Below are 22,202 nucleotides of genomic sequence, written 5' to 3'. Positions count from 1 at the left end.
ACGAGAAAGTTTTTATAAAGTTATAAAAAAATAAAAACATGTTAGACATGTATCTCGAGTGCACGAGAAAGTTTTTATAAAGTTATAAAAAATTAAAAAATAATGTATCATTTTTTTTAGACATGTATCTCATGCACACAAGAAAGTTTTTATAAAGTTACAAAAAAATAAAAACATTTATAATTTTTTTAGACATGTATCTCATGCGCACGAGAGTTTTTATAAAGTTATAAAAAATAAAAAAAAAGTATAATTTTTTTTTTAGAAACATCTCATGCGCACGAGAAAGTTTTTATAAAGTTATAAATAAAATAAAACATTTATAATTTTTTTTTAGACATGTATCTCATGCGCATGAGAAAGTTTTTATAAAGTTATAAAAAAAAAAAAAAATGTATAATTTTTTTTTTATCTCAGGCGCACAAGAAAGTTTTTATAAAGTTATAAAAAAAATAAAAAAAAGTGAATAATTTTTTTTTAGACATGTATCTCATGCGCACGAGAAAGTTTTTATAAAGTTATAAAAAAAAAAATTAATAATTTTTTTTAGACATGTATCTCATGCGCACGAGAACGTTTTTATAAAGTTATGGAAAAAATGTTTTTATATATATATTTTTTTTAGACATGTATCTCTTGCACACGAGAAAGTTTTAAAACGTTATAAAAAATAAAAAAAAAAAGTATAATTTTTCTTTAGACATCTCATGCGCACGAGAGTTTTTATGAAGTTATAAAAAAAAAAAAATTATAATTTTTTTTTTTGACATGTATCTCATGCACACGAGAAAGTTTTTATAAAGTTATAAAAAAATAAAAACATTTATAATTTTTTTTAGACATGTATCTCATGCGCACGAGAGTTTTTATAAAGTTGTAAAAAATAAAAAAAAAGTATAATTTTTTTTTTAGAAACATCTCATGCGCACGAGAAAGTTTTTATAAAGTTATAAATAAAATAAAACATTTATAATTTTTTTAGACATGTATCTCATGCGCACGAGAAAGTTTTTATAGTTATACATTTTTTATTTTTTTTAATAATTTTTTAGACATGTATCTCATGCGCACGAGAAAGTTTTTATAAAGTTATAAAAAAAAAAAAAAAATTCTTTTTAGACATGTATCTCATGCGCAAGAGAAAGTTTTTATAAAGTTATGGGAAAAAAAAATGTATATATATATATATTTTTTAGACATGTATCTTGTGCGCACGAGAACGTTTTTATAATGTTATAAAAAAAACAAAATAAAATGTATATTTTTTTTTTTAGACATGTATCTCATGCGCACGAGAAAGTTTTTATGAAGTTATAAAAAAAATTTAAAAAATAATTTTTTTTTAGACATGTATCTCATGCGCACGAGAAAGTTTTTATGAAGTTTAAAAAATAAAAAAAATTATAATTTTTTTTTAGACATGTATCTCATGCGCACGAGAAAGTTTTTATAAAGTTATAAAAAAATAAAAACATGTTAGACATGTATCTCGAGTGCACGAGAAAGTTTTTATAAAGTTATAAAAAATTAAAAAATAATGTATCATTTTTTTTAGACATGTATCTCATGCACACAAGAAAGTTTTTATAAAGTTACAAAAAAATAAAAACATTTATAATTTTTTTTAGACATGTATCTCATGCGCACGAGAGTTTTTATAAAGTTGTAAAAAATAAAAAAAAAGTATAATTTTTTTTTTAGAAACATCTCATGCGCACGAGAAAGTTTTTATAAAGTTATAAATAAAATAAAACATTTATAATTTTTTTTTAGACATGTATCTCATGCGCATGAGAAAGTTTTTATAAAGTTATAAAAAGAAAAAAAAATGTATAATTTTTTTTTTATCTCAGGCGCACAAGAAAGTTTTTATAAAGTTATAAAAAAAATAAAAAAAGTGAATAATTTTTTTTTAGACATGTATCTCATGCGCACGAGAAAGTTTTTATAAAGTTATAAAAAAAAAAATTAATAATTTTTTTTAGACATGTATCTCATGCGCACGAGAACGTTTTTATAAAGTTATGGAAAAAATGTTTTTATATATATATTTTTTTTAGACATGTATCTCTTGCACACGAGAAAGTTTTAAAACGTTATAAAAAAAAAAAAAAAAAAAGTATAATTTTTCTTTAGACATCTCATGCGCACGAGAGTTTTTATGAAGTTATAAAAAAAAAAAAATTATAATTTTTTTTTTTGACATGTATCTCATGCACACGAGAAAGTTTTTATAAAGTTATAAAAAAATAAAAACATTTATAATTTTTTTTAGACATGTATCTCATGCGCACGAGAGTTTTTATAAAGTTGTAAAAAATAAAAAAAAAGTATAATTTTTTTTTTAGAAACATCTCATGCGCACGAGAAAGTTTTTATAAAGTTATAAATAAAATAAAACATTTATAATTTTTTTAGACATGTATCTCATGCGCACGAGAAAGTTTTTATAGTTATACATTTTTTATTTTTTTTAATAATTTTTTAGACATGTATCTCATGCGCACGAGAAAGTTTTTATAAAGTTATAAAAAAAAAAAAAAAAATTCTTTTTAGACATGTATCTCATGCGCAAGAGAAAGTTTTTATAAAGTTATGGGAAAAAAAAATGTATATATATATATATTTTTTAGACATGTATCTTGTGCGCACGAGAACGTTTTTATAATGTTATAAAAAAAACAAAATAAAATGTATATTTTTTTTTTTAGACATGTATCTCATGCGCACGAGAAAGTTTTTATGAAGTTATAAAAAAAATTTAAAAAATAATTTTTTTTTAGACATGTATCTCATGCGCACGAGAAAGTTTTTATGAAGTTTAAAAAATAAAAAAAATTATAATTTTTTTTTAGACATGTATCTCATGCGCACGAGAAAGTTTTTATAAAGTTATAAAAAAATAAAAACATGTTAGACATGTATCTCGAGTGCACGAGAAAGTTTTTATAAAGTTATAAAAAATTAAAAAATAATGTATCATTTTTTTTAGACATGTATCTCATGCACACAAGAAAGTTTTTATAAAGTTACAAAAAAATAAAAACATTTATAATTTTTTTTAGACATGTATCTCATGCGCACGAGAGTTTTTATAAAGTTGTAAAAAATAAAAAAAAAGTATAATTTTTTTTTTAGAAACATCTCATGCGCACGAGAAAGTTTTTATAAAGTTATAAATAAAATAAAACATTTATAATTTTTTTTTAGACATGTATCTCATGCGCATGAGAAAGTTTTTATAAAGTTATAAAAAGAAAAAAAAATGTATAATTTTTTTTTTATCTCAGGCGCACAAGAAAGTTTTTATAAAGTTATAAAAAAAATAAAAAAAGTGAATAATTTTTTTTTAGACATGTATCTCATGCGCACGAGAAAGTTTTTATAAAGTTATAAAAAAAAAAATTAATAATTTTTTTTAGACATGTATCTCATGCGCACGAGAACGTTTTTATAAAGTTATGGAAAAAATGTTTTTATATATATATTTTTTTTAGACATGTATCTCTTGCACACGAGAAAGTTTTAAAACGTTATAAAAAAAAAAAAAAAAAAAGTATAATTTTTCTTTAGACATCTCATGCGCACGAGAGTTTTTATGAAGTTATAAAAAAAAAAAATTATAATTTTTTTTTTTGACATGTATCTCATGCACACGAGAAAGTTTTTATAAAGTTATAAAAAAATTTAAAAAATGAATAATTTTTTTTAGACATGTATCTCATGCGCACGAGAAAGTTTTTATAAAGTTATAAAAAAAAAATTAAAAATTCTTTTTAGACATGTATCTCATGCGCAAGAGAAAGTTTTTATAAAGTTATGGGAAAAAAAAATGTATATATATATATATTTTTTAGACATGTATCTTGTGCGCACGAGAACGTTTTTATAATGTTATAAAAAAACAAAATAAAATGTATAATTTTTTTTTAGACATGTATCTCATGCGCACGAGAAAGTTTTTATGAAGTTATAAAAAAAATGTAAAAAAAAATTTTTTTTAGACATGTATCTCATGCGCACGAGAAAGTTTTTATGAAGTTTAAAAAATAAAAAAAAATAATTTTTTTTAAGACATGTATCTCATGCGCACGAGAAAGTTTTTATAAAGTTATAAAAAAATAAAAACATGTTAGACATGTATCTCGAGTGCACGAGAAAGTTTTTATAAAGTTATAAAAAATTAAAAAATAATGTATCATTTTTTTTAGACATGTATCTCATGCACACAAGAAAGTTTTTATAAAGTTACAAAAAAATAATAAAAACATTTATAATTTTTTTTAGACATGTATCTCATGCGCACGAGAGTTTTTATAAAGTTGTAAAAAAAAAAATGTATAATTTTTTTTTAGAAATATCTCATGCGCACGAGAAAGTTTTTATAAAGTTATAAATAAAATAAAACATTTATAATTTTTTTTTAGACATGTATCTCATGCGCACGAGAAAGTTTTTATAAAGTTATACATTTTTTTTTTTTTTAATCATTTTTTAGACATGTATCTCGTGCACACGAGAAAGTTTTTATAAAGTTGTAAAAATAAAAAAAAATGTAGAATTTTTTTTTATCTCAGGCGCACAAGAAAGTTTTTATAAAGTTACAAAAAAAATAAAAAAAGTGAATAATTTTTTTTTAGACATGTATCTCATGTGCACGAGAACGTTTTTATAAAGTTATGGAAAAAATGTTTTTATATATATTTTTTTTTTAGACATGTATCTCGTGCACACGAGAAAGTTTTAAAACGTTATAAAAAAACAAAAAATAAAATGTATAATTTTTTTTTAGACAACTCATGCGCACGAGAAAGTTTTTATGAAGTTATAAAAAAAAAAAAATTATAATTTTTTTTTTGACATGTATCTCATGCACACGAGAAAGTTTTTATGAAATTATAAAAATTTTTTAAAAAATATATAATTTTTTGCAGACATGTATCTCATGCGCCCGAGTTTTTATAAAGTTATAAAAAAAAAAAAAAATGTATAATTTTTTTTTAGAAATGTATCTCATGCGCACGAGAAAGTTTTTATAAAGTTATAAATAAAATAAAACATTTATAATTTTTTTAGACATGTATCTCATGCGCACGAGAAAGTTTTTATAGTTATACATTTTTTTTTTTTTTTAAATAATTTTTTAGACATGTATCTCGTGCACACGAGAAAGTTTTTATAAAGTTATAAAAAAAAAAAAGTATATATATATATTTTTTAAGACATGTATCTCGTGCGCATGAGAAAGTTTTTATAAAAGGTATAAAAACAATAAAAACATTTTTTATAATTTTTTATTTTTTTTAGACGTGTATCTCATGCGCACGAGAAACTTTCTCTTGCGAACAAGAAACTTTCTCTTGCGCACGAGATATGTCTAAAAAATGTTTTTTTTCCCCCATGTCCCTTTAGGGCAGTGGTTCTTAACCTGGGTTGGATCGAACCCTCGGGGTTCGGTGAGTCGGGCACAGGGGTTCAGCGGAGGTCAAGACACACCCGACTCAGACTCATCGTGTAAATACAAACTTCTCCCTATCGGCGTATTACGGATACGGCAACAGCAGAAGTCAGACTGATTTGCAGGTGTGTCATTTGTTGTGAGTTTATGCACTGTGTTGGTTTTGTTGTTTGAACAAGGTGATGTTCATGCACGCTTCATTTTGTGCACCAGTAAAAAAACATGGTAACACTTTAGTATGGGGAACATACTCACCATTAATTAGTTGCTTATTAACATGCAAATTAGTAACATATTGGCTCTTAACTAGTCATTACTAAGTACTTATTAATGCCTTATTCGGCATGGCCTTATTATAACCCTAACCCTCTAACCCTGGCCCTAACCCTAACCAAATAACTCTAAATTAAGTCTTTGTTACTTAGAATATGTTCCCCATACTAAAGTGTTACCAAAAACATATAATAACTTTGTCTTGAATTTGGAAAAAAAGGAGGGTTCGGTGAATGTGCATATGAAACTGGTGGGGTTCGGTACCTCCAACAAGGTTAAGAACAACTGCTTTAGGGGCTCTGTAGATTTCAGTGTAAGTAGTTTTTGAAAAATTTGAGCACATTTAAAATCCATCCATCCATCCATTTTCTACCGCTTATTCCCTTCGTTACCGCGATAATAATAACCGTGATAAGAAATGTTCACACATTATATATATATATATATATATATATATGTATGTATATATATATATATACGTATATATATATATATATATATATATATATATGTATGTATATATATATATATACGTATATATATATATATATATACATATATATATATATATATATATACGTATATATATATATATACATACATATATATATATATATATACGTATATATATATATATACATACATATATATATATATATATACGTATATATATATATACATACACATATATATATATATATATATATATATATATATATATATATATATATATATATATATATATATATATATATATATATATATATATATATATATATATATATATATATATATATATATATATATATATATATATATATATATATATGCGCTTTGGAGCCCCTGCCTTGGTGCCTTTCCAACTTGCCTTGATGCCCTAAAATATGAGCCCTCCTTTAAGGCAACACTTGCCTTGACCTTAAAAAGTTAAAATATGAGGCCTGCAATTGTTTATTTTATCACATTACATGCAAATTCAATTGTATTCATCTTCAAAGACACATTTTTTATTTTATTTTGACCATTTTGATCAAATAACGTCAAAGGTTCAAATCAGTAAAATAACAAATGTTATGCAAATGTTCATATATACATCATTTGATGGAAAGGCCTTCAAAGGTTTAAAAAACAAACAAAAACAACATTACATGTTGGGTATTTTAGTTTAAGACTGAAGTTGATTGTTTTATGCCCTTTAAATAATGACGTTGTTATTTATCCTGTTTGGATTTGTGGTATTGAGTAAATGCATGTGAAATAATTGGATACTGAAATATAAATTAACAAGAAAAAATACTATATAATGAAGTAACAACAAAATGATTGGCAAAAACACAGCAGAAATGAATAGAAAGGACAAAAAAAGTCCACAGAGAGATAACATAAGAGCGGGTCTAACAAGAGTGACACACCTCATACCTGTGGCATGTTCTACTTCTTGTTTTTGTCTCCCTCTTGTGGACAGATTCAACGTTTTCTTTATCTCCTTATTGCAGCAATACATACTATATTTGCCCCAATCTAATTCATATTACTGACAGCTGCCAACAGATAAACTTAATATGGCCATTTTAGAACTTTATGGTTGAAAGTACATTCCTTTATTTCTTATTTGGCATTTCAGTTTCAATCATAATTGCAAGGATATGAGCAATGAGAAATCATACAACAGACTATTTAAAAACAGAGATGTTGTCTTCAAGTAATCAATAATCAGAAATACAGTAGCAGCAATTATAAAAAAATATTTTTGTCAGTTGTTGGTAGCACCTTGAAGGCACCATTTTAAGACAGTGGTGTCCAAATTGTTTGCACTGAGGGCCGCACACTGAAAAATGAAAGCATGCGGGGGCCATTATGAGTGTTTTCATTTTCAAAACCAATACAACATGCATTGTAACCAATAGGGCTGTCCTCAATTGTGGTGAACGTTAAGGCTCTCAGTCATTAATGTGTTAAAAATAAGTCTCATTATAACATTTATTTTACTTCCAACACTTAAATATGTATAGATCAACTTCAGGACTATCCGTTGCCATAAAGTGGGTGTTTTTGTTTTGTTTTGTTATGTTGTATGCCATTTATTAAGTTATTTTATGGCAAAAACACAACATATGCAATATTTCCCCCAAACATTTTTAAAAATTTAATATTTGATGCAAAGTAATTAAATTGGTAAATAATTCATAACATTGATTTTGATTCATTATTATTTTCAACAATGACAAGAGGATATCAAGGATCCAAAAGACCCCCAATCATGAAAGTGTTAACATGAGTCATATATCAATATACCGTATTTTCTAGACTATAAGAGCACTTAAAATCCTTTTTTCTCCTCAAAACTCGACAGTGCGCCTTATAACCCGGTGCGCCTAATGTACGGCATAGTTCTGGTTTTGCTTACCGACCGCCAAGCTATTTTATTTGGTACATGGTGAAATGACAAGTGTGACCAGTAGATGGCAGTCACACATAAGAGATACGTGTAGACTGACTCAAGTAAACAAAGCCAAATTTGATATGTTCCATTGAAAATATAGAACATTACACACGGTGCTCAAAAATCTATCAAAATGTTTTAGTAGGACTTTGGTAAGCTATGAAGCCACACCGCTTGATGGATTGTACTGTGCTTCAACATAGGAGTATTATTATGGTGAGTGTATAAGGTAAGACATATATATATATATATATATATATATATATATATGTACCGTAATTTCCGGACTATAAGCCGCTACTTTCCCCCCTCGTTCTGGTCCCTGCGGCTTATACAAGGGTGCGGCTTATATACGGCCTGTTCTTCTCCGACACCGACGAAGAGGATTTCGGTGGTTTTAGTACACAGGAGGAAGACGATGACACAATGATTAAAGACTGACTTTTCATAGGCTGGTTATTTTGACAACGTACAGGCGAGCACTTTGTATTACTTTGCACCGTTGTATTATTTGTACTCTGCACGAATGCTGTTCGCCATGTCAAAGATGTGAAAGTTTGATTGAATGATTGAAAGATTTATTGTTAATAAATGGGACGCTTTGCGTTCCCAAACAGTCATCTCTGTCCCGACAATCCCCTCCGTGGTAGCAGGAACCCCTATATACTACGCTAATTACACATCAAAACCCTGCGGCTTATAGTCGGGTGCGGCTTATATATGGAGCAATCTGTATTTTCCCCTAAATTTAGCTGGTGCGGCTTATAGTCAGGTGCGGCTTATAGTCCGGAAATTACGGTATATATATATTATGCCAAAGCAACTTTTCTTAACTTCTGGTACCTGCTGATCTGTATTTGGGATCTGCATAAGTCCTAAAAATTTGCGCAAGTCCACGCCGAAGCCGTAGTGGATAAGCTTCTTCTTTTTCTCTATCTTCTTGTTATGGGACATTCATCCTCCACTGTTACCATTTCTAATATAAAGTAGTGTAAAGTTCTTACTTATATCTGTCAGTAAACTCACCATGAAAGCACTAAAACATACCGGTGTAGTGAGTTTACATTATTCACCCAAGGAACTTTAGTTATTAGAGAGTTCCGGTCACGGGACACATTTCGGGCGTTGTTGTTGCACTAGTGAGCCACGGATGAGGAGATGCTGCTCCGTTATTGATGGAAGTAAAGTGTGAATGTCATTAAAAGAGTTAGCGCCATCTTTTGACACTTCTTCCACTCCCGTTCTTGCACGCTACACCAAGGAGAATACACTGTCCAAGTGGAGGCACGTAAATAAGAGCGCCCACAAAACGGCGCATCCTGAAGAGACTGTCAGAAAGTGAGTTGAAGATGATGAGTAAAACATCATCTATGCAACATTTTGAGCAAACATTACATGTTATGTAGACCACAAGGAAGTCTTTTACATGTAGAAAATAATCTGAATAATATGACCCCTTTAATGCGCCTTATTATCCTGAATAGACCCGCTCATTGGCCCTATGGTCCAGAAAATACAATATATTATTTTTACTCTCAATGCTTAAATCTCTAAATCCACTTCAGATATGTCCACGGATTATACATTTGTATTATTTTTTGAGCAATGACAATTTTAAAGTAAAAAAAAACAACATTCTACATTTCAGCCTTTTGTTATTAGAGTCACAATTGCAACATTTCCTTGATACATTACAGCTCTTTCATTGCACTTTTGATCTTTTCCTATTTTCAGAATGCGTTGCACTTTGGGCACCCCTGTTCTAAGACTGACATATTTGCCTAATTCTGATTTTCAGAATAATAATTGCGGTGAAAGAGTTAAGAGGCTTTGGGCCAAATTGCATGAAGAAGTTTGCGGTCCGCACTGAGCATGTGTCACTCACTTCTTGTTTAAGTGTCTGTGTGCAGCTCTCAGAGTGTCCTGCATCTCTTTGTGCTGAGCAAGAGCGCAGGCGTCCTCCAGCGGGGCCCAGCGGTAGTTCTGATGCTCGCTGGACAAAGTGACCTCGGTGCCTGGGTTTTTCAGCTCGGCCAGCCAGTACAGAACCTCCTTGGGGCCACCTCTCACCTGATAATGCAGCTCCTTCAGAAAGCCTTCGACCACCTGAAGGTCCTCCGCGCCAAGCCCCGCCTCCTCCTTGGTCTCTCTGAGAGCTGTGGTGAGGTCATCCTCACCCGGGTCCACGTGGCCTGAGGGTGAACAGGTTCTTCATTTAATAAAAAACTGTTTCATAGTTGGATGAGCTAAGCCACGGGTGTCAAAACTGGTTTTCATGGAGGGCCACATGGCAGTCATGTATGATGTAATGGATGAATTTGCCTCTGGATTTCATTATTAATTATATCAACTGTTTTAAGTAGACTATCCGTTTTACAGTAAAAACTTTACATTTATAGAATTTAACTGTAAAATATAGTGTTTTATTTATTTATTTTTTTACAACACTTTACGGTAAATGGAAAAAAAGTACCACGTTTTTTTTGGGGGGGGGGTTTACGGAAAAAGCTGGCAGCTTAGTTGCCAGAATTTTACTTTTAAATTGACATTGCTTTTTACAACATTATATTGTTCATGGAAAACCGTACAAGTCATTTTTTTATTCTGGCAACTTAGTCGCCAGTTTTTCTACCGTAAAAACAAATACCGTATTTCCTTGAATTGCCGCCGGGAATATAGTATTCGCCTGCCTAGAATTACAGCCGGGTCAAACTCGTTTCGCAAAATAATTAGAGCATGCTTGGCACTTCCGCCGGGTCAAATATGAGTCATTAAATGACTTCCGCCTCCTGGTGGTAGAGGGCGCTAGTGATCCTTCTTGCGACTGCTGGTACTGCAGAAGACTGGCGCTGCAGAAGAAGACAACAAGCAGCAAGAGTGAGGAGCCATTGTTTGCTTGCACTTTTAACATGGAGGATTACATATCTAAAATAAAACAGTTTTCTAAACTGGGCTTTCAATCGAAGCAGGAGTTAATACTTAAAGGAAGATCTCCATCGAGACAGAGAGACTTTTAAAACTGAAGAAAGATAAGGAAGACTTCTATAGGAGCTGCGCATGGACTCATTTATACCTAAAGGTAAGACCATAATAACGTTTTTTTTATTAAATGTGCTTTTCATGATAAGGTAAGCGCCGGAGTGAGAAGAGGTTTTAAAATAATTAACGCATGCTTGCCAATCCCGCATGCTTTTGGTAAACGCAGGAGTGAGAAGAGGTTTTAAATTAATTAGCGCCCCTGCGGTTATTCAAGGAAATACGGTATACCGTCTTTCCATTTACAGCAGGGGTGTCAAACATACGGCCCGAGGGCCGGATCAGGCCCGCCAACAGGTTTTATCCGGCCCGAGGGATGAGTTTGCCAAGTATAAAAATTACCCTGAAATTTTTGAATGCAAAAAAAAGCTGTTCTAAATAGGTGTGTAACGGTACACAAAAATTTCGGTTCGGTACGTACCTCGGTTTAGAGGTCACGGTTCGGTTAATTTTCGGTACAGTAAGAAAACAACAAATTATACATTTTTGGGTTATTTATTCAACAAATTTGTAAACAATGGCTTTATCCTTTTAACATTGGTAACACTATAATAATTCTGCCCACGTTAATCAACATTAAACTGCCTCAAGTTGTTGCTCAGATTAAATAAAATGACAAAACTTTTCTTCTACATATAAAAAGTGCAACATTAAACAGTTTCAAGTCAACTCATCATGCTTAATTTATTACAGCATTTGGGAAGTCTGAAGTTGATTTTTATTATGTAAATATTATATTGTTATCAACATGTGATAGCAGGGACCCTGCCATTCAAAACTAGGCTGCTGCATTACTAATGATTACTGTAACTATAGCTGAAAAAATAGTACAATAGCAATAGGAGAGACTATTCATTCATCCCTGAACACCATGGAGTTCATGTAGGCTTAATGATGCACTTACATTATTATATCAACTATCAGAGACAGAAACTCTTCATTTAACATAATGTCCTTTTTTGCTGCTTCAACACAGCTCAATCAACACAGAAAAAGGTCAACTGAAATAACAGACAGACAGGGCTTTGCTGTCTGTAACACACACACACACACACACACACACACACACACACACACACACACACACACACACACACACACACACACACACACACACACACACACACACACACACACACACACACACACACACACACACACACACACACACACACACACACACACACACACAGCAAAATGAGCTAACGTTACGCTGAAAGCAAATTATTATATTTCTAGAAGGTCAACGGGCTCATAGTGATGTTACTAGTAGTTGACTGTGAGGTGTTTATTATCATTTGGGGAGAGTCCGCTGCCTGATGATTACCTGCTAAACACTGACTACATGCGCTCTGAATACGCACTGCTGATTGGCTGTTACCGCTCTGTTTGTAACCAATCAGATGGTTGTGTGGGTGGGACAATGCTGGGTGGAGTTCTGACAGAGACAGGCAGAAGGAAGCGGAGCAGCTTATTAAGACTTTAGCTTAGGCGGCTACTTTATTGTTGTTCGTGTGGAAATTCGTTCTGTACACCTCCGAACCGAACCGAACCCCCCGTACCGAAACAGTTCAATACAAATACACGTACCGTTACACCCCTAGTTCTAAATGTGTCCACTGGATGTCGCAACAGCAATTCTTTGTAGATGATGCTATATATGTACAAAATAAACCACATGATGTTAGTACATCAGTCGAGGAAAATGATCAAACTACATAGATAACATACTGTAATTTGATTTTGATGTAATTATTTTATCTTGATAGATTGAAAATGAACACCAATGAGTTGACTGATGAAACATTATCACATACTTTATTTAGAAAATATAAATAACGACAAATGAAGTATATATACTATTAACCGCAACAGGTAATTGTAAAAAAACCAAAACAACAACATTATGATTTGTACAATTTTAGAATGCGCTTGTTCTATTTTTAATCAAAGAAAACAATCTGAAGTTGTCTTTATTTTTAAGTTATCGTGCCGTGATTTTACCAGTCCGGCCCACTTGGGAGTAGATTTTTCTCCATGTGGCCCCCCATCTACAATGAGTTTGACACCCCTGATTTACAGTAATACACCATTAAAAACAACCATTTACAGTCAAAAGCTGGCAGTTCGATCCAACAGAATTTTAACACAAAAAAATGGTAGTTTTTTTCAATTTACAGTAAAATGCTGCAAAGAACACCAGAAAATGTATTGTCATTTTTATTAATTTGATGGGTAGTTTGCTGTAAAATCACAAGTCAAGCAGATATTTAAGTATTTATTTTTATTTAGACAAAAATTGTTTGGAAAGTATGATAATATACTGTAATATCAGTACATATATTTTTTCTGTCAAAATGAAAAAAATCCATTACATTTAGTGAGAAAATATGAAGTACTTTATTGACACATATCATTTCCAGGTGTTTGCGGGCCAGATCTGGCCCCCGCGCCTTGAGTTTGACACCTGTGAGTTAAGCAGAGTTGTATACCTTTAGGTGGGGTCCAGTGGTGCCGCCCGTAGGAGGTCTGCAAGAGGAGGTACTCGATGTTGTCTTGTGGCGGAGCACAGTTTGCCAGACGTCGAAACACGATGAACCCACAGGCACGCAGCGCCATCTGGTGGGAGAGAGGGAATAAAAGGCTTGGCTTTGGAAGGGAAAGATCCACACTTCTACCTGCAGGTATTAGCAGATCTAATTTATTGCTTCTTAACGCAACTTATTTTTAAACAAATGTAACGCCCATGTCCTAGTGCACATCACTTTGATACATTTAGTCAAAAGCGTACATTTGTCAGACACAATTGTAAGAATTTGACAATGATAATGTTGAATAGTTGAACATTTTACATTATTTTTTACCAAAATCATTATATATAATAAATTATATAATGCAAGTAACCATTTCAAAACAGAATAAACACATTTTTCATTACTCTTGTATTTTTAACCATTGTAATTAAAAGGTCAATAGGTAAACAAACATCAAAATAAAATGGACTCAACATTTGTTGGCAAAAAAACATCCTAAAGTGCAAATTTTTCCCTAATTAGAAAAACTGTGTCGGGTGTTGTGTTTTGTTGCCAATTGCAATTGTAGGAATTTGTTTTAATGCCTCAGGACATCGTATTTAATGTTTTTATTGCCATGTAAAGCCTTCATTTTCACATAATTAATTTAATGGCTTTTAAAGTTTTTTAACGAAACCCTGCAGACCTGTGAAAGGCCTAACTATCAGAGTTTGGGTCAGCACTAGAATTCAGGATTATTTGCAGTATAGTAGTTCGCTGTAGTCGCACCAAATGCTGTTATAATTGTTGAGTTATGACAACAAACATACATGTACTTTTTTATTTTAACCATCTTCGAAGACAGAAACCAAGTTAACCTATGTCTTGTTTTTTTATGATTGGATATAAAGAAGAAATACAAGAGAAATATATATTTAGGTATTGATTTTACATTTCAAGCAACCCAAGTGGCAAGTTTCAAATATCAGATTGTAAACAAACTATTTTAAAAAGACTTAACAGTACCAGCAAGCACAAAGCTAGAATGATGTTACAGTAAAGCAGGCCTGGGAAATTATTTTCGCTCGGGGACCAAATTTGGAGAAAAAAATGTGTCTGGGGGCCGGTATATCTATTTTTAGGAACACTAATACAAAACCTCACAATAATGTCTGATTGAAAGCTGTAAATATTATGACAGACCGCCTTAAAACACAGAATGGAATTTTACATTTTTTTACTGAATGAGACACCCAGAATGTACACGAAAATAAAGAATATGGGATTTACAATATTAACTATCAAGGATAAAATACTGAATATTGACAACATATGAACGTCACACCCCCTCTCCATCCACATATTTTACAATCAAGCGAAATGCAACAAAAATGCAACAAACAGCGAAATATGAACATGAAGGGTAAAAAAACCCCACCTACAATCTGATATATGTGATGTATCACCAAGCTTTAGAACTTTGTTGTAAAAATCTCCTTCCACGTCTGTCCCTGACACCCACATTTCACACTCTGGAAACACTCTGTGGAAACACTCCCCACCCACACTGCTTGGTACCTCCTCTGAGCTGCGGTCACCTACATTACCATAGTAACTAAATACATGACTATAGTAACTAATTACATGACCATAGTAACTAATTAGATGACCATAGTAACTAATTAGATGACCATAGTAACTAATTATATCACCATAGTAACTAGTTGGATGAACATAACTAATTTGATGAGCATAGTAACTAATTATAGATGAGCATAGTAACTAATTAGATGAGCATAGTAACTAATTAGATGAGCATAGTAACTAGCATATCATGCAGATTCCAAGCATGTAAAGACTTAGTATAGTAGAAGACTTAGGGTCATTAGAAAAGATGAGTGCACATCATAATGGCAGCTACACTTTACATCTTAAACCAGGGGTCACCAACCTTTTTGAAACCAAGAGCTACTTCTTGGGTAGTGATTAATGCGAAGGGCTACCAGTTTGATACACACTTAAATAAATTGCCAGAAATAGCCAATTTGCTCAATTTACCTTTAACTCTATGTTATTATTAATAATTAATGATATTTACACTTAATTGAACGGTTTAAAAGAGGAAAAAACACGAAAAAAATGACAATTCAATTTTGAAACATAGTTTATCTTCAATTTCGACTCATTAAAATTCAAAATTCAACCGAAAAAAAGAAGAGAAAAACTAGCTAATTCGAATCTTTTTGAAAAAATAATTTATGGAACATCATTAGTAATTTTTCCTGATTAAGATTAATTTTAGAATTCTGGTGACATATTTTAAAAAGGATAAAATCCAATCTACACTTTGTTAGAATATATAACAAATTGGACCAAGCTATATTTCTAACAAAGACAAATCATTATTTCTTCTAGATTTTCCAAAACAAAAATTTTCAAAGAAATTCAAAAGACTTTGAAATAAGATTTAAATTTGATTCTACAGATTTTCTAGATTTGCCAGAATATTTTTTTGGAATTTTAATCATAAGTTTAAAGAAATATTTCACAAATATTCTTCGTCGAAAAAACAGAAGCTAAAATGAAGAATTAAATTAAAATGTATTTATTATTCTTTACAATAAAAAAAATAAATTTACTTGAACATTGATTTAAATTGTCAGTAAGGAAGAGGAAGGAATTTAAAAGGTAAAAAGGTATATGTGTTTAAAAATCCTAAAATCATTTTTAAGGTTGTATTTTTTTCTCTAAAATTGTCTTTCTGAAAGTTATAAGAAGCAAAGAAAACAAATTCATGAATTTATTTAAACAAGTGAAGACCAAGTCTTTAAAATATTTTCTTGGATTTTCAAATTCTATTTGAGTTTTGTCTCTCTTAGAATTAAAAATGTCGGGCAAAGCGAGACCAGCTTGCTAGTAAATAAATAACATTTAAAAAATAGAGGCAGCTCACTGGTAAGTGCTGCTATTTGAGCTATTTTTAGAACAGGCCAGCGGGCTACTCATCTGGTCCTTACGGGCTACCTGGTGCCCGCGGGCACCACGTTGGTGACCCCTGTCTTAAACAAATATTTGGGAATCAAAAAGGTCAACCAACGAACAAGATTTCTCTACAGAATCTCCTCTCTGGTCAACAAAAGCACCATGAAGATTCTAGCGGGAACTCTCGTTCAACCCTTTTTCCATTAGGCATGCACCTCCTGGTACCCTAGCACCTCCAAAACCCTCAAATCTAAACTCCAAACATCCCAGAACAAGCTAGTCAGATTACTTCTAGACCTCCACCCCAGATCCCACCTCACTCCAACCCACTTCTCCAAAGTGGGCTGGCTCAGGGTGGAGGACAGAGTAAAACATCTTGCACTGAGCCTGGTCTATAAAATCCACTACACCTCCCTGATACCGAAGTACATGTCAAACTACTTCCTTAACGTAAATGACCGCCATAACCACAACACCAGGGGGAGCTCCACTAACCACGTTAAACCCAGATTCCCATCTAACAAAGGTCTTAACTCATTCTCTTTCTATGCCACATCAATGTGGAATGCACTCCCAACAGGTGTAAAAGAAAGGGCATCTCTATCCTCCTTCAAAAGCGCACTAAAAGAACACCTCCAGGCAACTTCAACCCTAAACTAACACCCTCCCTTCCACATCCCACCTCCCCGGATTGTAAATAACCAAATGTAAATAATCAAATGTATATACTTGTTCTTATGCTTTCTGATCTCTCTCTCTCTGTCCACTACTTGCTGTACATATCCTACCAAGTCAGTCCTACACTGTTTCAATAATTGTTGATGACTGAAGTGTTGATATCAACCAAACCTAACCCCCCTCCACATCCCACCCCCCGGATTGTAAATAATGTAAATAATTCAATGTATATACTCCGATGATGAACTTGTGTGATGACTGTATTATGCTGATAGTATATATTTGTACCATGAATTGATTAACGTGGACCCCGACTTAAAATAGTTGAAAAACTTATTGGGGTGTTAATATTTAGTGGTCAATTGTATGGAAAATATGTACTGTACTGTGCAGTCTACTAATAAAAGTCTCAAACAATCAATCAATCAGAAGTCCGGCGGGCCAGATTGAAAAGATTAATGGACCACATGTGGCCCCTGGGCCTTAGTTTGCCCATTTCTACAGTAAAGTATTACCAAATTGCATTACGACTATACAACTTTTAAGTTATTGTTGTTTAATGAAAAGGCAAACCTTTAAAACGTGTTTACAATGCAGTATGTGTTTGATTAAAATACAAAATAACATATTAGAGCTTTCAGGTTGAGTTAACCAAGTGTTCTTTTAGCGAAGCACGACCATGAATTGATTAACGTGGACCCCGACTTAAACAAGTGGAAAAACTTATTGGGGTGTTACCATTTAGTGGTCAATTGTAGGGAATATGTACTGTACTGTGCAATCTACTAATAAATATGTACTGTACTGTGCAATCTACTAATACAAGTCTCAATCAATCAATCAAAACCTAGCATGGACCTGCTCAACTTAAAATACAGATAGAGCGCTAAATGAATGCATTCAATTCACCCCAGCGAGTTCAAATGTAGGCGTTATTAGTTATGAGAGACCGGAGAAAAGGAACATGAAACTTACAGTTTAACTAACGACGTCTTTCTTGTTTTGTCAGTAGCTTGTTTCTCACCGGCGCGCAGACGCAGAACACCGTTGCACGGTGACAAATGAGTCCGGGCTGAAATGAGAAGCGTAAATAAAGAGTTCCGCTTTGTGTTGCCAGACGTAGGACTAGAACAGGGGAAACCAACCTTTTTGAAAGCAAGAGCTACTTCTTGGGTAGTGATTAATGCGAAGGGCTACCAGTTTGATACACACTTCAATAAATTGCCAGAAATAGCCAATTTGCTCAATTTACCTTTAACTCTATGTTATTATTAATAATGAATGATATTTACACTTAATTGAACGGTTTAAAAGAGGAGAAAACACGAAAAAAATGACAATTAAATTTTGAAACATAATTTATCTTCAATTTCAACTCTTTAAAATTCAAAATTCACCCGAAAAAAAAGAAGAGAAAAACTAGCTGATTAGAATCTTTTTTTAAAAATTTAAAAAATAATTTATGGAACATCATTAGTAATTTTTCCTGATTAAAATTAATTTTAGAATTTTGATGACATGTTTTAAATAGGTTAAAATCCAATCTGCACTTTGTTAGAATATATAACAAATTGGACCAAGCTATATTTCTATCAAAGACAAATCATTATTTCTTCTAGATTTTCCAGAACAAAAATTTTAAAAGAAATTCAAAAGACTTTGAAATAAGATTTAAATTTGATTCTACAGATTTTCTGGATTTGCCAGAATAATTTTTTTGAATTTTAATCATAAGTTTGAAGAAATATTTCACAAATATTCTTCGTCGAAAAAACAGAAGCTAAAATGAAAAATTAAATTAAAATGTATTATTCTTTACAATAAAAAAAATAAATTTACTTGAACATTGATTTAAATTGTCAGGAAAGAAGAGGAAGGAATTTAACAGGTAAAAAGGTATATGTGTTTAAAAATCCTAAAATCATTTTTAAGGTAGTATTTTTTCTCTAAAATTGTCTTTCTGAAAGTTATAAGAAGCAAAGTAAAAAAATTAATGAATTTACTTAAACAAAAGAAGACCAAGTCTTTAAAATATTTTCTTGGATTTTCAAATTCTATTTGAGTTTTGTCTCTCTTAGAATTACAAATGTCGGGCAAAGCGAGACCAGCTTGCTAGTAAATAAATAAAATTTAAAAAATAGAGGCAGCTCACTGGTAAGTGCTGCTATTTGAGCTATTTTTAGAACAGGCCGGCGGGCTACTCATCTGGTGCCCGCGGGCACCACGTTGGTGACCCCTGGACTAGAACATCACTGTGTTGCCAGACGTAGGACTATTACATCACTGTGTTGTGTTGCATTTCACCACAATTTTACCCTCTCGATGACCAAAAACCCCACAATGTGCCTTCATTTGACTCATTCCATACACAATAGTTGTCAAACAGTTATAGTCCAGCATGTTGGGAATGATCTGTACAGCCAAGTGTTCTGCCACTGAGACTTTTTTCAACAGTTATTCATTCTTTTAAATGTAAAACTGCAGACAAAGCTGATTCACTCTGCTTCAAAGTTTTATTGTACGAAATCATTCCCTAAAAATTGAAATTACAGAAGAAATGACCAATGCAATAGATAGTAAAAAATGTGCAGCAGCAGTTTTTATGGATCTAACTAAAGCATTTGACACAATTAATCACAATATTTTAATCAACAACGATACGGCATCAGAGGGTTGGTCTTAAACTGGATAAGAAGTTATCTAACGAACAGGAAACAATACGTGAAGCTAGGTGAACACACGTCTACAACACTAAATATATCCTGTGGTGTACCTCAGGGATCAATATTAGGACCTACATTATTCAATCTCTATATAAATGACATTTGTAAAGTTACAAAAGATTTAAAGTTAGTATTATTTGTGAATGATACAACAGCGTTTTGTTCAGGAGAGAACACACAGGAGATAATACAAATAATAACAGAAGAAATGAACAAATTAAAAAGATGCTTAGACAAAAACAGAATATCGTTGAATCTCAGTAAAAGTAAAATAATGCTATTTGGTAACAGTAGAAGAGAAAGTCAAACACAAATACAAATAGATGGAATAGAAATTGAAAGAGTAAATGAAACCAAATGTCTAGGTATAATGATTGATGATAAACTGAACTGGAAATCTCACGTAAAGAATATACAACATAAAGTAGCAAAAAACACGTCAATAATGAATAAAGCAAAACATGTTCTAGACCAAAAATCCCTTCATATTCTCTACTGCTCACTAGTGTCACATATCTGAGCTACTGTGTAGAAATATGGGAAATAACTACAAAAGTACACTTCATTCACTAACCGTGTTACAAAAAAGATCAGTTAGAATTAGGGATGTCCGATAATGGCTTTTTGCCGATATCCGATATGCCGATATTGTCCAACTCTTTAATTACCGATACCGATATCAACCGATACCGATATCAACCGATATATACAGTCGTGGAATTAACACATTATTATGCCTAATTTGGACAACCAGGTATGGTGAAGATAAGGTACTTTTAAAAAAAATGAATCAAATAAAATAAGATAAATAAATTAAAAATATTTTCTTGAAAAAAAAAGAAAGTAAAACAATATAAAAACAGTTACATAAAAACTAGTAATGAATTAAAATGAGTAAAATGAAGTGTTAAAGGTTAGTACTATTAGTGGAGCAGCAGCACGCACAATCATGTGTGCTTACGGACTGTATCCCTTGCAGACTGTATTGATATATATTGATATATAATGTAGGAAGCAGAGTATTAATAACAGAAAGAAACAACCCTTTTGTGTGAATGAGTGTAAATGGGGGAGGGAGGTTTGTTGGGTTGGTGCACTAATTGTAAGTGTATCTTGTGTTTTTTATGTGGATTTAATAAAAAACCCCAAAAAAACCCGATACTGATAATAAAAAAAACGATACCGATAATTTCCGCTATTACATTTTAACGCATTTATCGGCCGATAATATCGGCAGACCGATATTATTGGACATCTCTAGTTGTAATAATACATCATGTTTATTTATTGAATCAAAAGGACTGAAATTCCACCAAATAGTGAATTTGCAAACAGCTAAAATGATACACAAAGCAAACTATAGCCTGCTAGCCAAGAATGTACAACAATTCTCAAAAAAAGAGGAGAAATATAATCTAAGGGAAAAATGTAATTTAAAACATTTGTACGCACGTACAACACTTAAGACCTTCAGTATATCAGTAAGTGGAATTAAATGATGGAATGGATTAAGCAAAGCAATCCAACAATGTACTAATATGATCCACTTCAAGAAACTCTTCAAGTGTTTACAAAAGTACAAAGAAGAAGAACCATAGTAGAGTGTTCCCAATGAGCCTGTTCACCTGTGGGATGTTCCAAATAAGTCTTTGACGAGCATTCCTCAACTTTATCACTCTTTTTTGCCACTTGTGCCAGCTTTTTTGAAACCTGTTGCAGGCATCAAATTCCAAATGAGCTAATATTTGCAAAAAAATAACACAATTTTCCAGTTCCAACGTTAAATATCTTGTCTTTGCAGTCTATTCAATTGAATGTAAGTTGAAAAGGATTTGTTGTATTCTCTTTTTATTGACCATTTACACAACGTGACAACTTCACTGCTTTTGGGGTTTGTATACAGCAGGGAAGGGATTCATATGGTCCCATTCCTGGGTGGATCTCGCGTGAGAGGAAGAGGGCATTTTGCAATGCAGCCTGCTGAAAATGATGGAAAGCGCCACTCTACATAGCAACTGACAATGTTGTCAAAGTTGGAATTGCCACAAAACACATTTTAAGGTATTCAAGCGGCTGAAGTCGGTACTGCAATCAAA

The 22,202-nt window shown here is 31.9% G+C and overlaps 1 protein-coding gene across 1 annotated transcript; it reads right to left on the bottom strand.

Annotated features, from left to right (window-relative positions):
• Positions 1 to 6,698: 6,698 nt before the first annotated feature.
• Positions 6,699 to 18,497, bottom strand: nudt2 (nudix (nucleoside diphosphate linked moiety X)-type motif 2). The gene is made up of 3 exons (XM_062063185.1): positions 18,359 to 18,497; positions 13,703 to 13,829; positions 6,699 to 10,366 (listed from the first exon to the last, which is right to left on the bottom strand). The coding sequence occupies exons 2-3, from the start codon at positions 13,827 to 13,829 to the stop codon at positions 10,056 to 10,058; spliced, it is 438 nt and encodes a 145-aa protein (XP_061919169.1). The 5' UTR covers positions 18,359 to 18,497; the 3' UTR covers positions 6,699 to 10,055.
• Between the last annotated feature and the right edge of the window lie 3,705 nt (positions 18,498 to 22,202).

The sequence above is a fragment of the Entelurus aequoreus genome, linkage group LG01 (assembly GCF_033978785.1).
Source record: "Entelurus aequoreus isolate RoL-2023_Sb linkage group LG01, RoL_Eaeq_v1.1, whole genome shotgun sequence".
In the NCBI taxonomy this organism is placed as follows: domain Eukaryota; kingdom Metazoa; phylum Chordata; class Actinopteri; order Syngnathiformes; family Syngnathidae; genus Entelurus; species Entelurus aequoreus.
Note: the sequence above shows the minus strand (reverse complement) of the source record. Positions and strands in the feature narration are given on the sequence as shown.

Coding starts and splice junctions, on each gene's coding strand:
- nudt2 (XM_062063185.1), bottom strand. CDS start 13,829: ATGGCGCTGCGTGCCTGTGGGTTCATCGTGTTTCGACGTCTGGCAAAC. Junction 10,367..13,702: donor CCACTGGACCCCACCTAAAG/GTATACAACTCT, acceptor GTTCACCCTCAG/GCCACGTGGACCCGGGTGAG.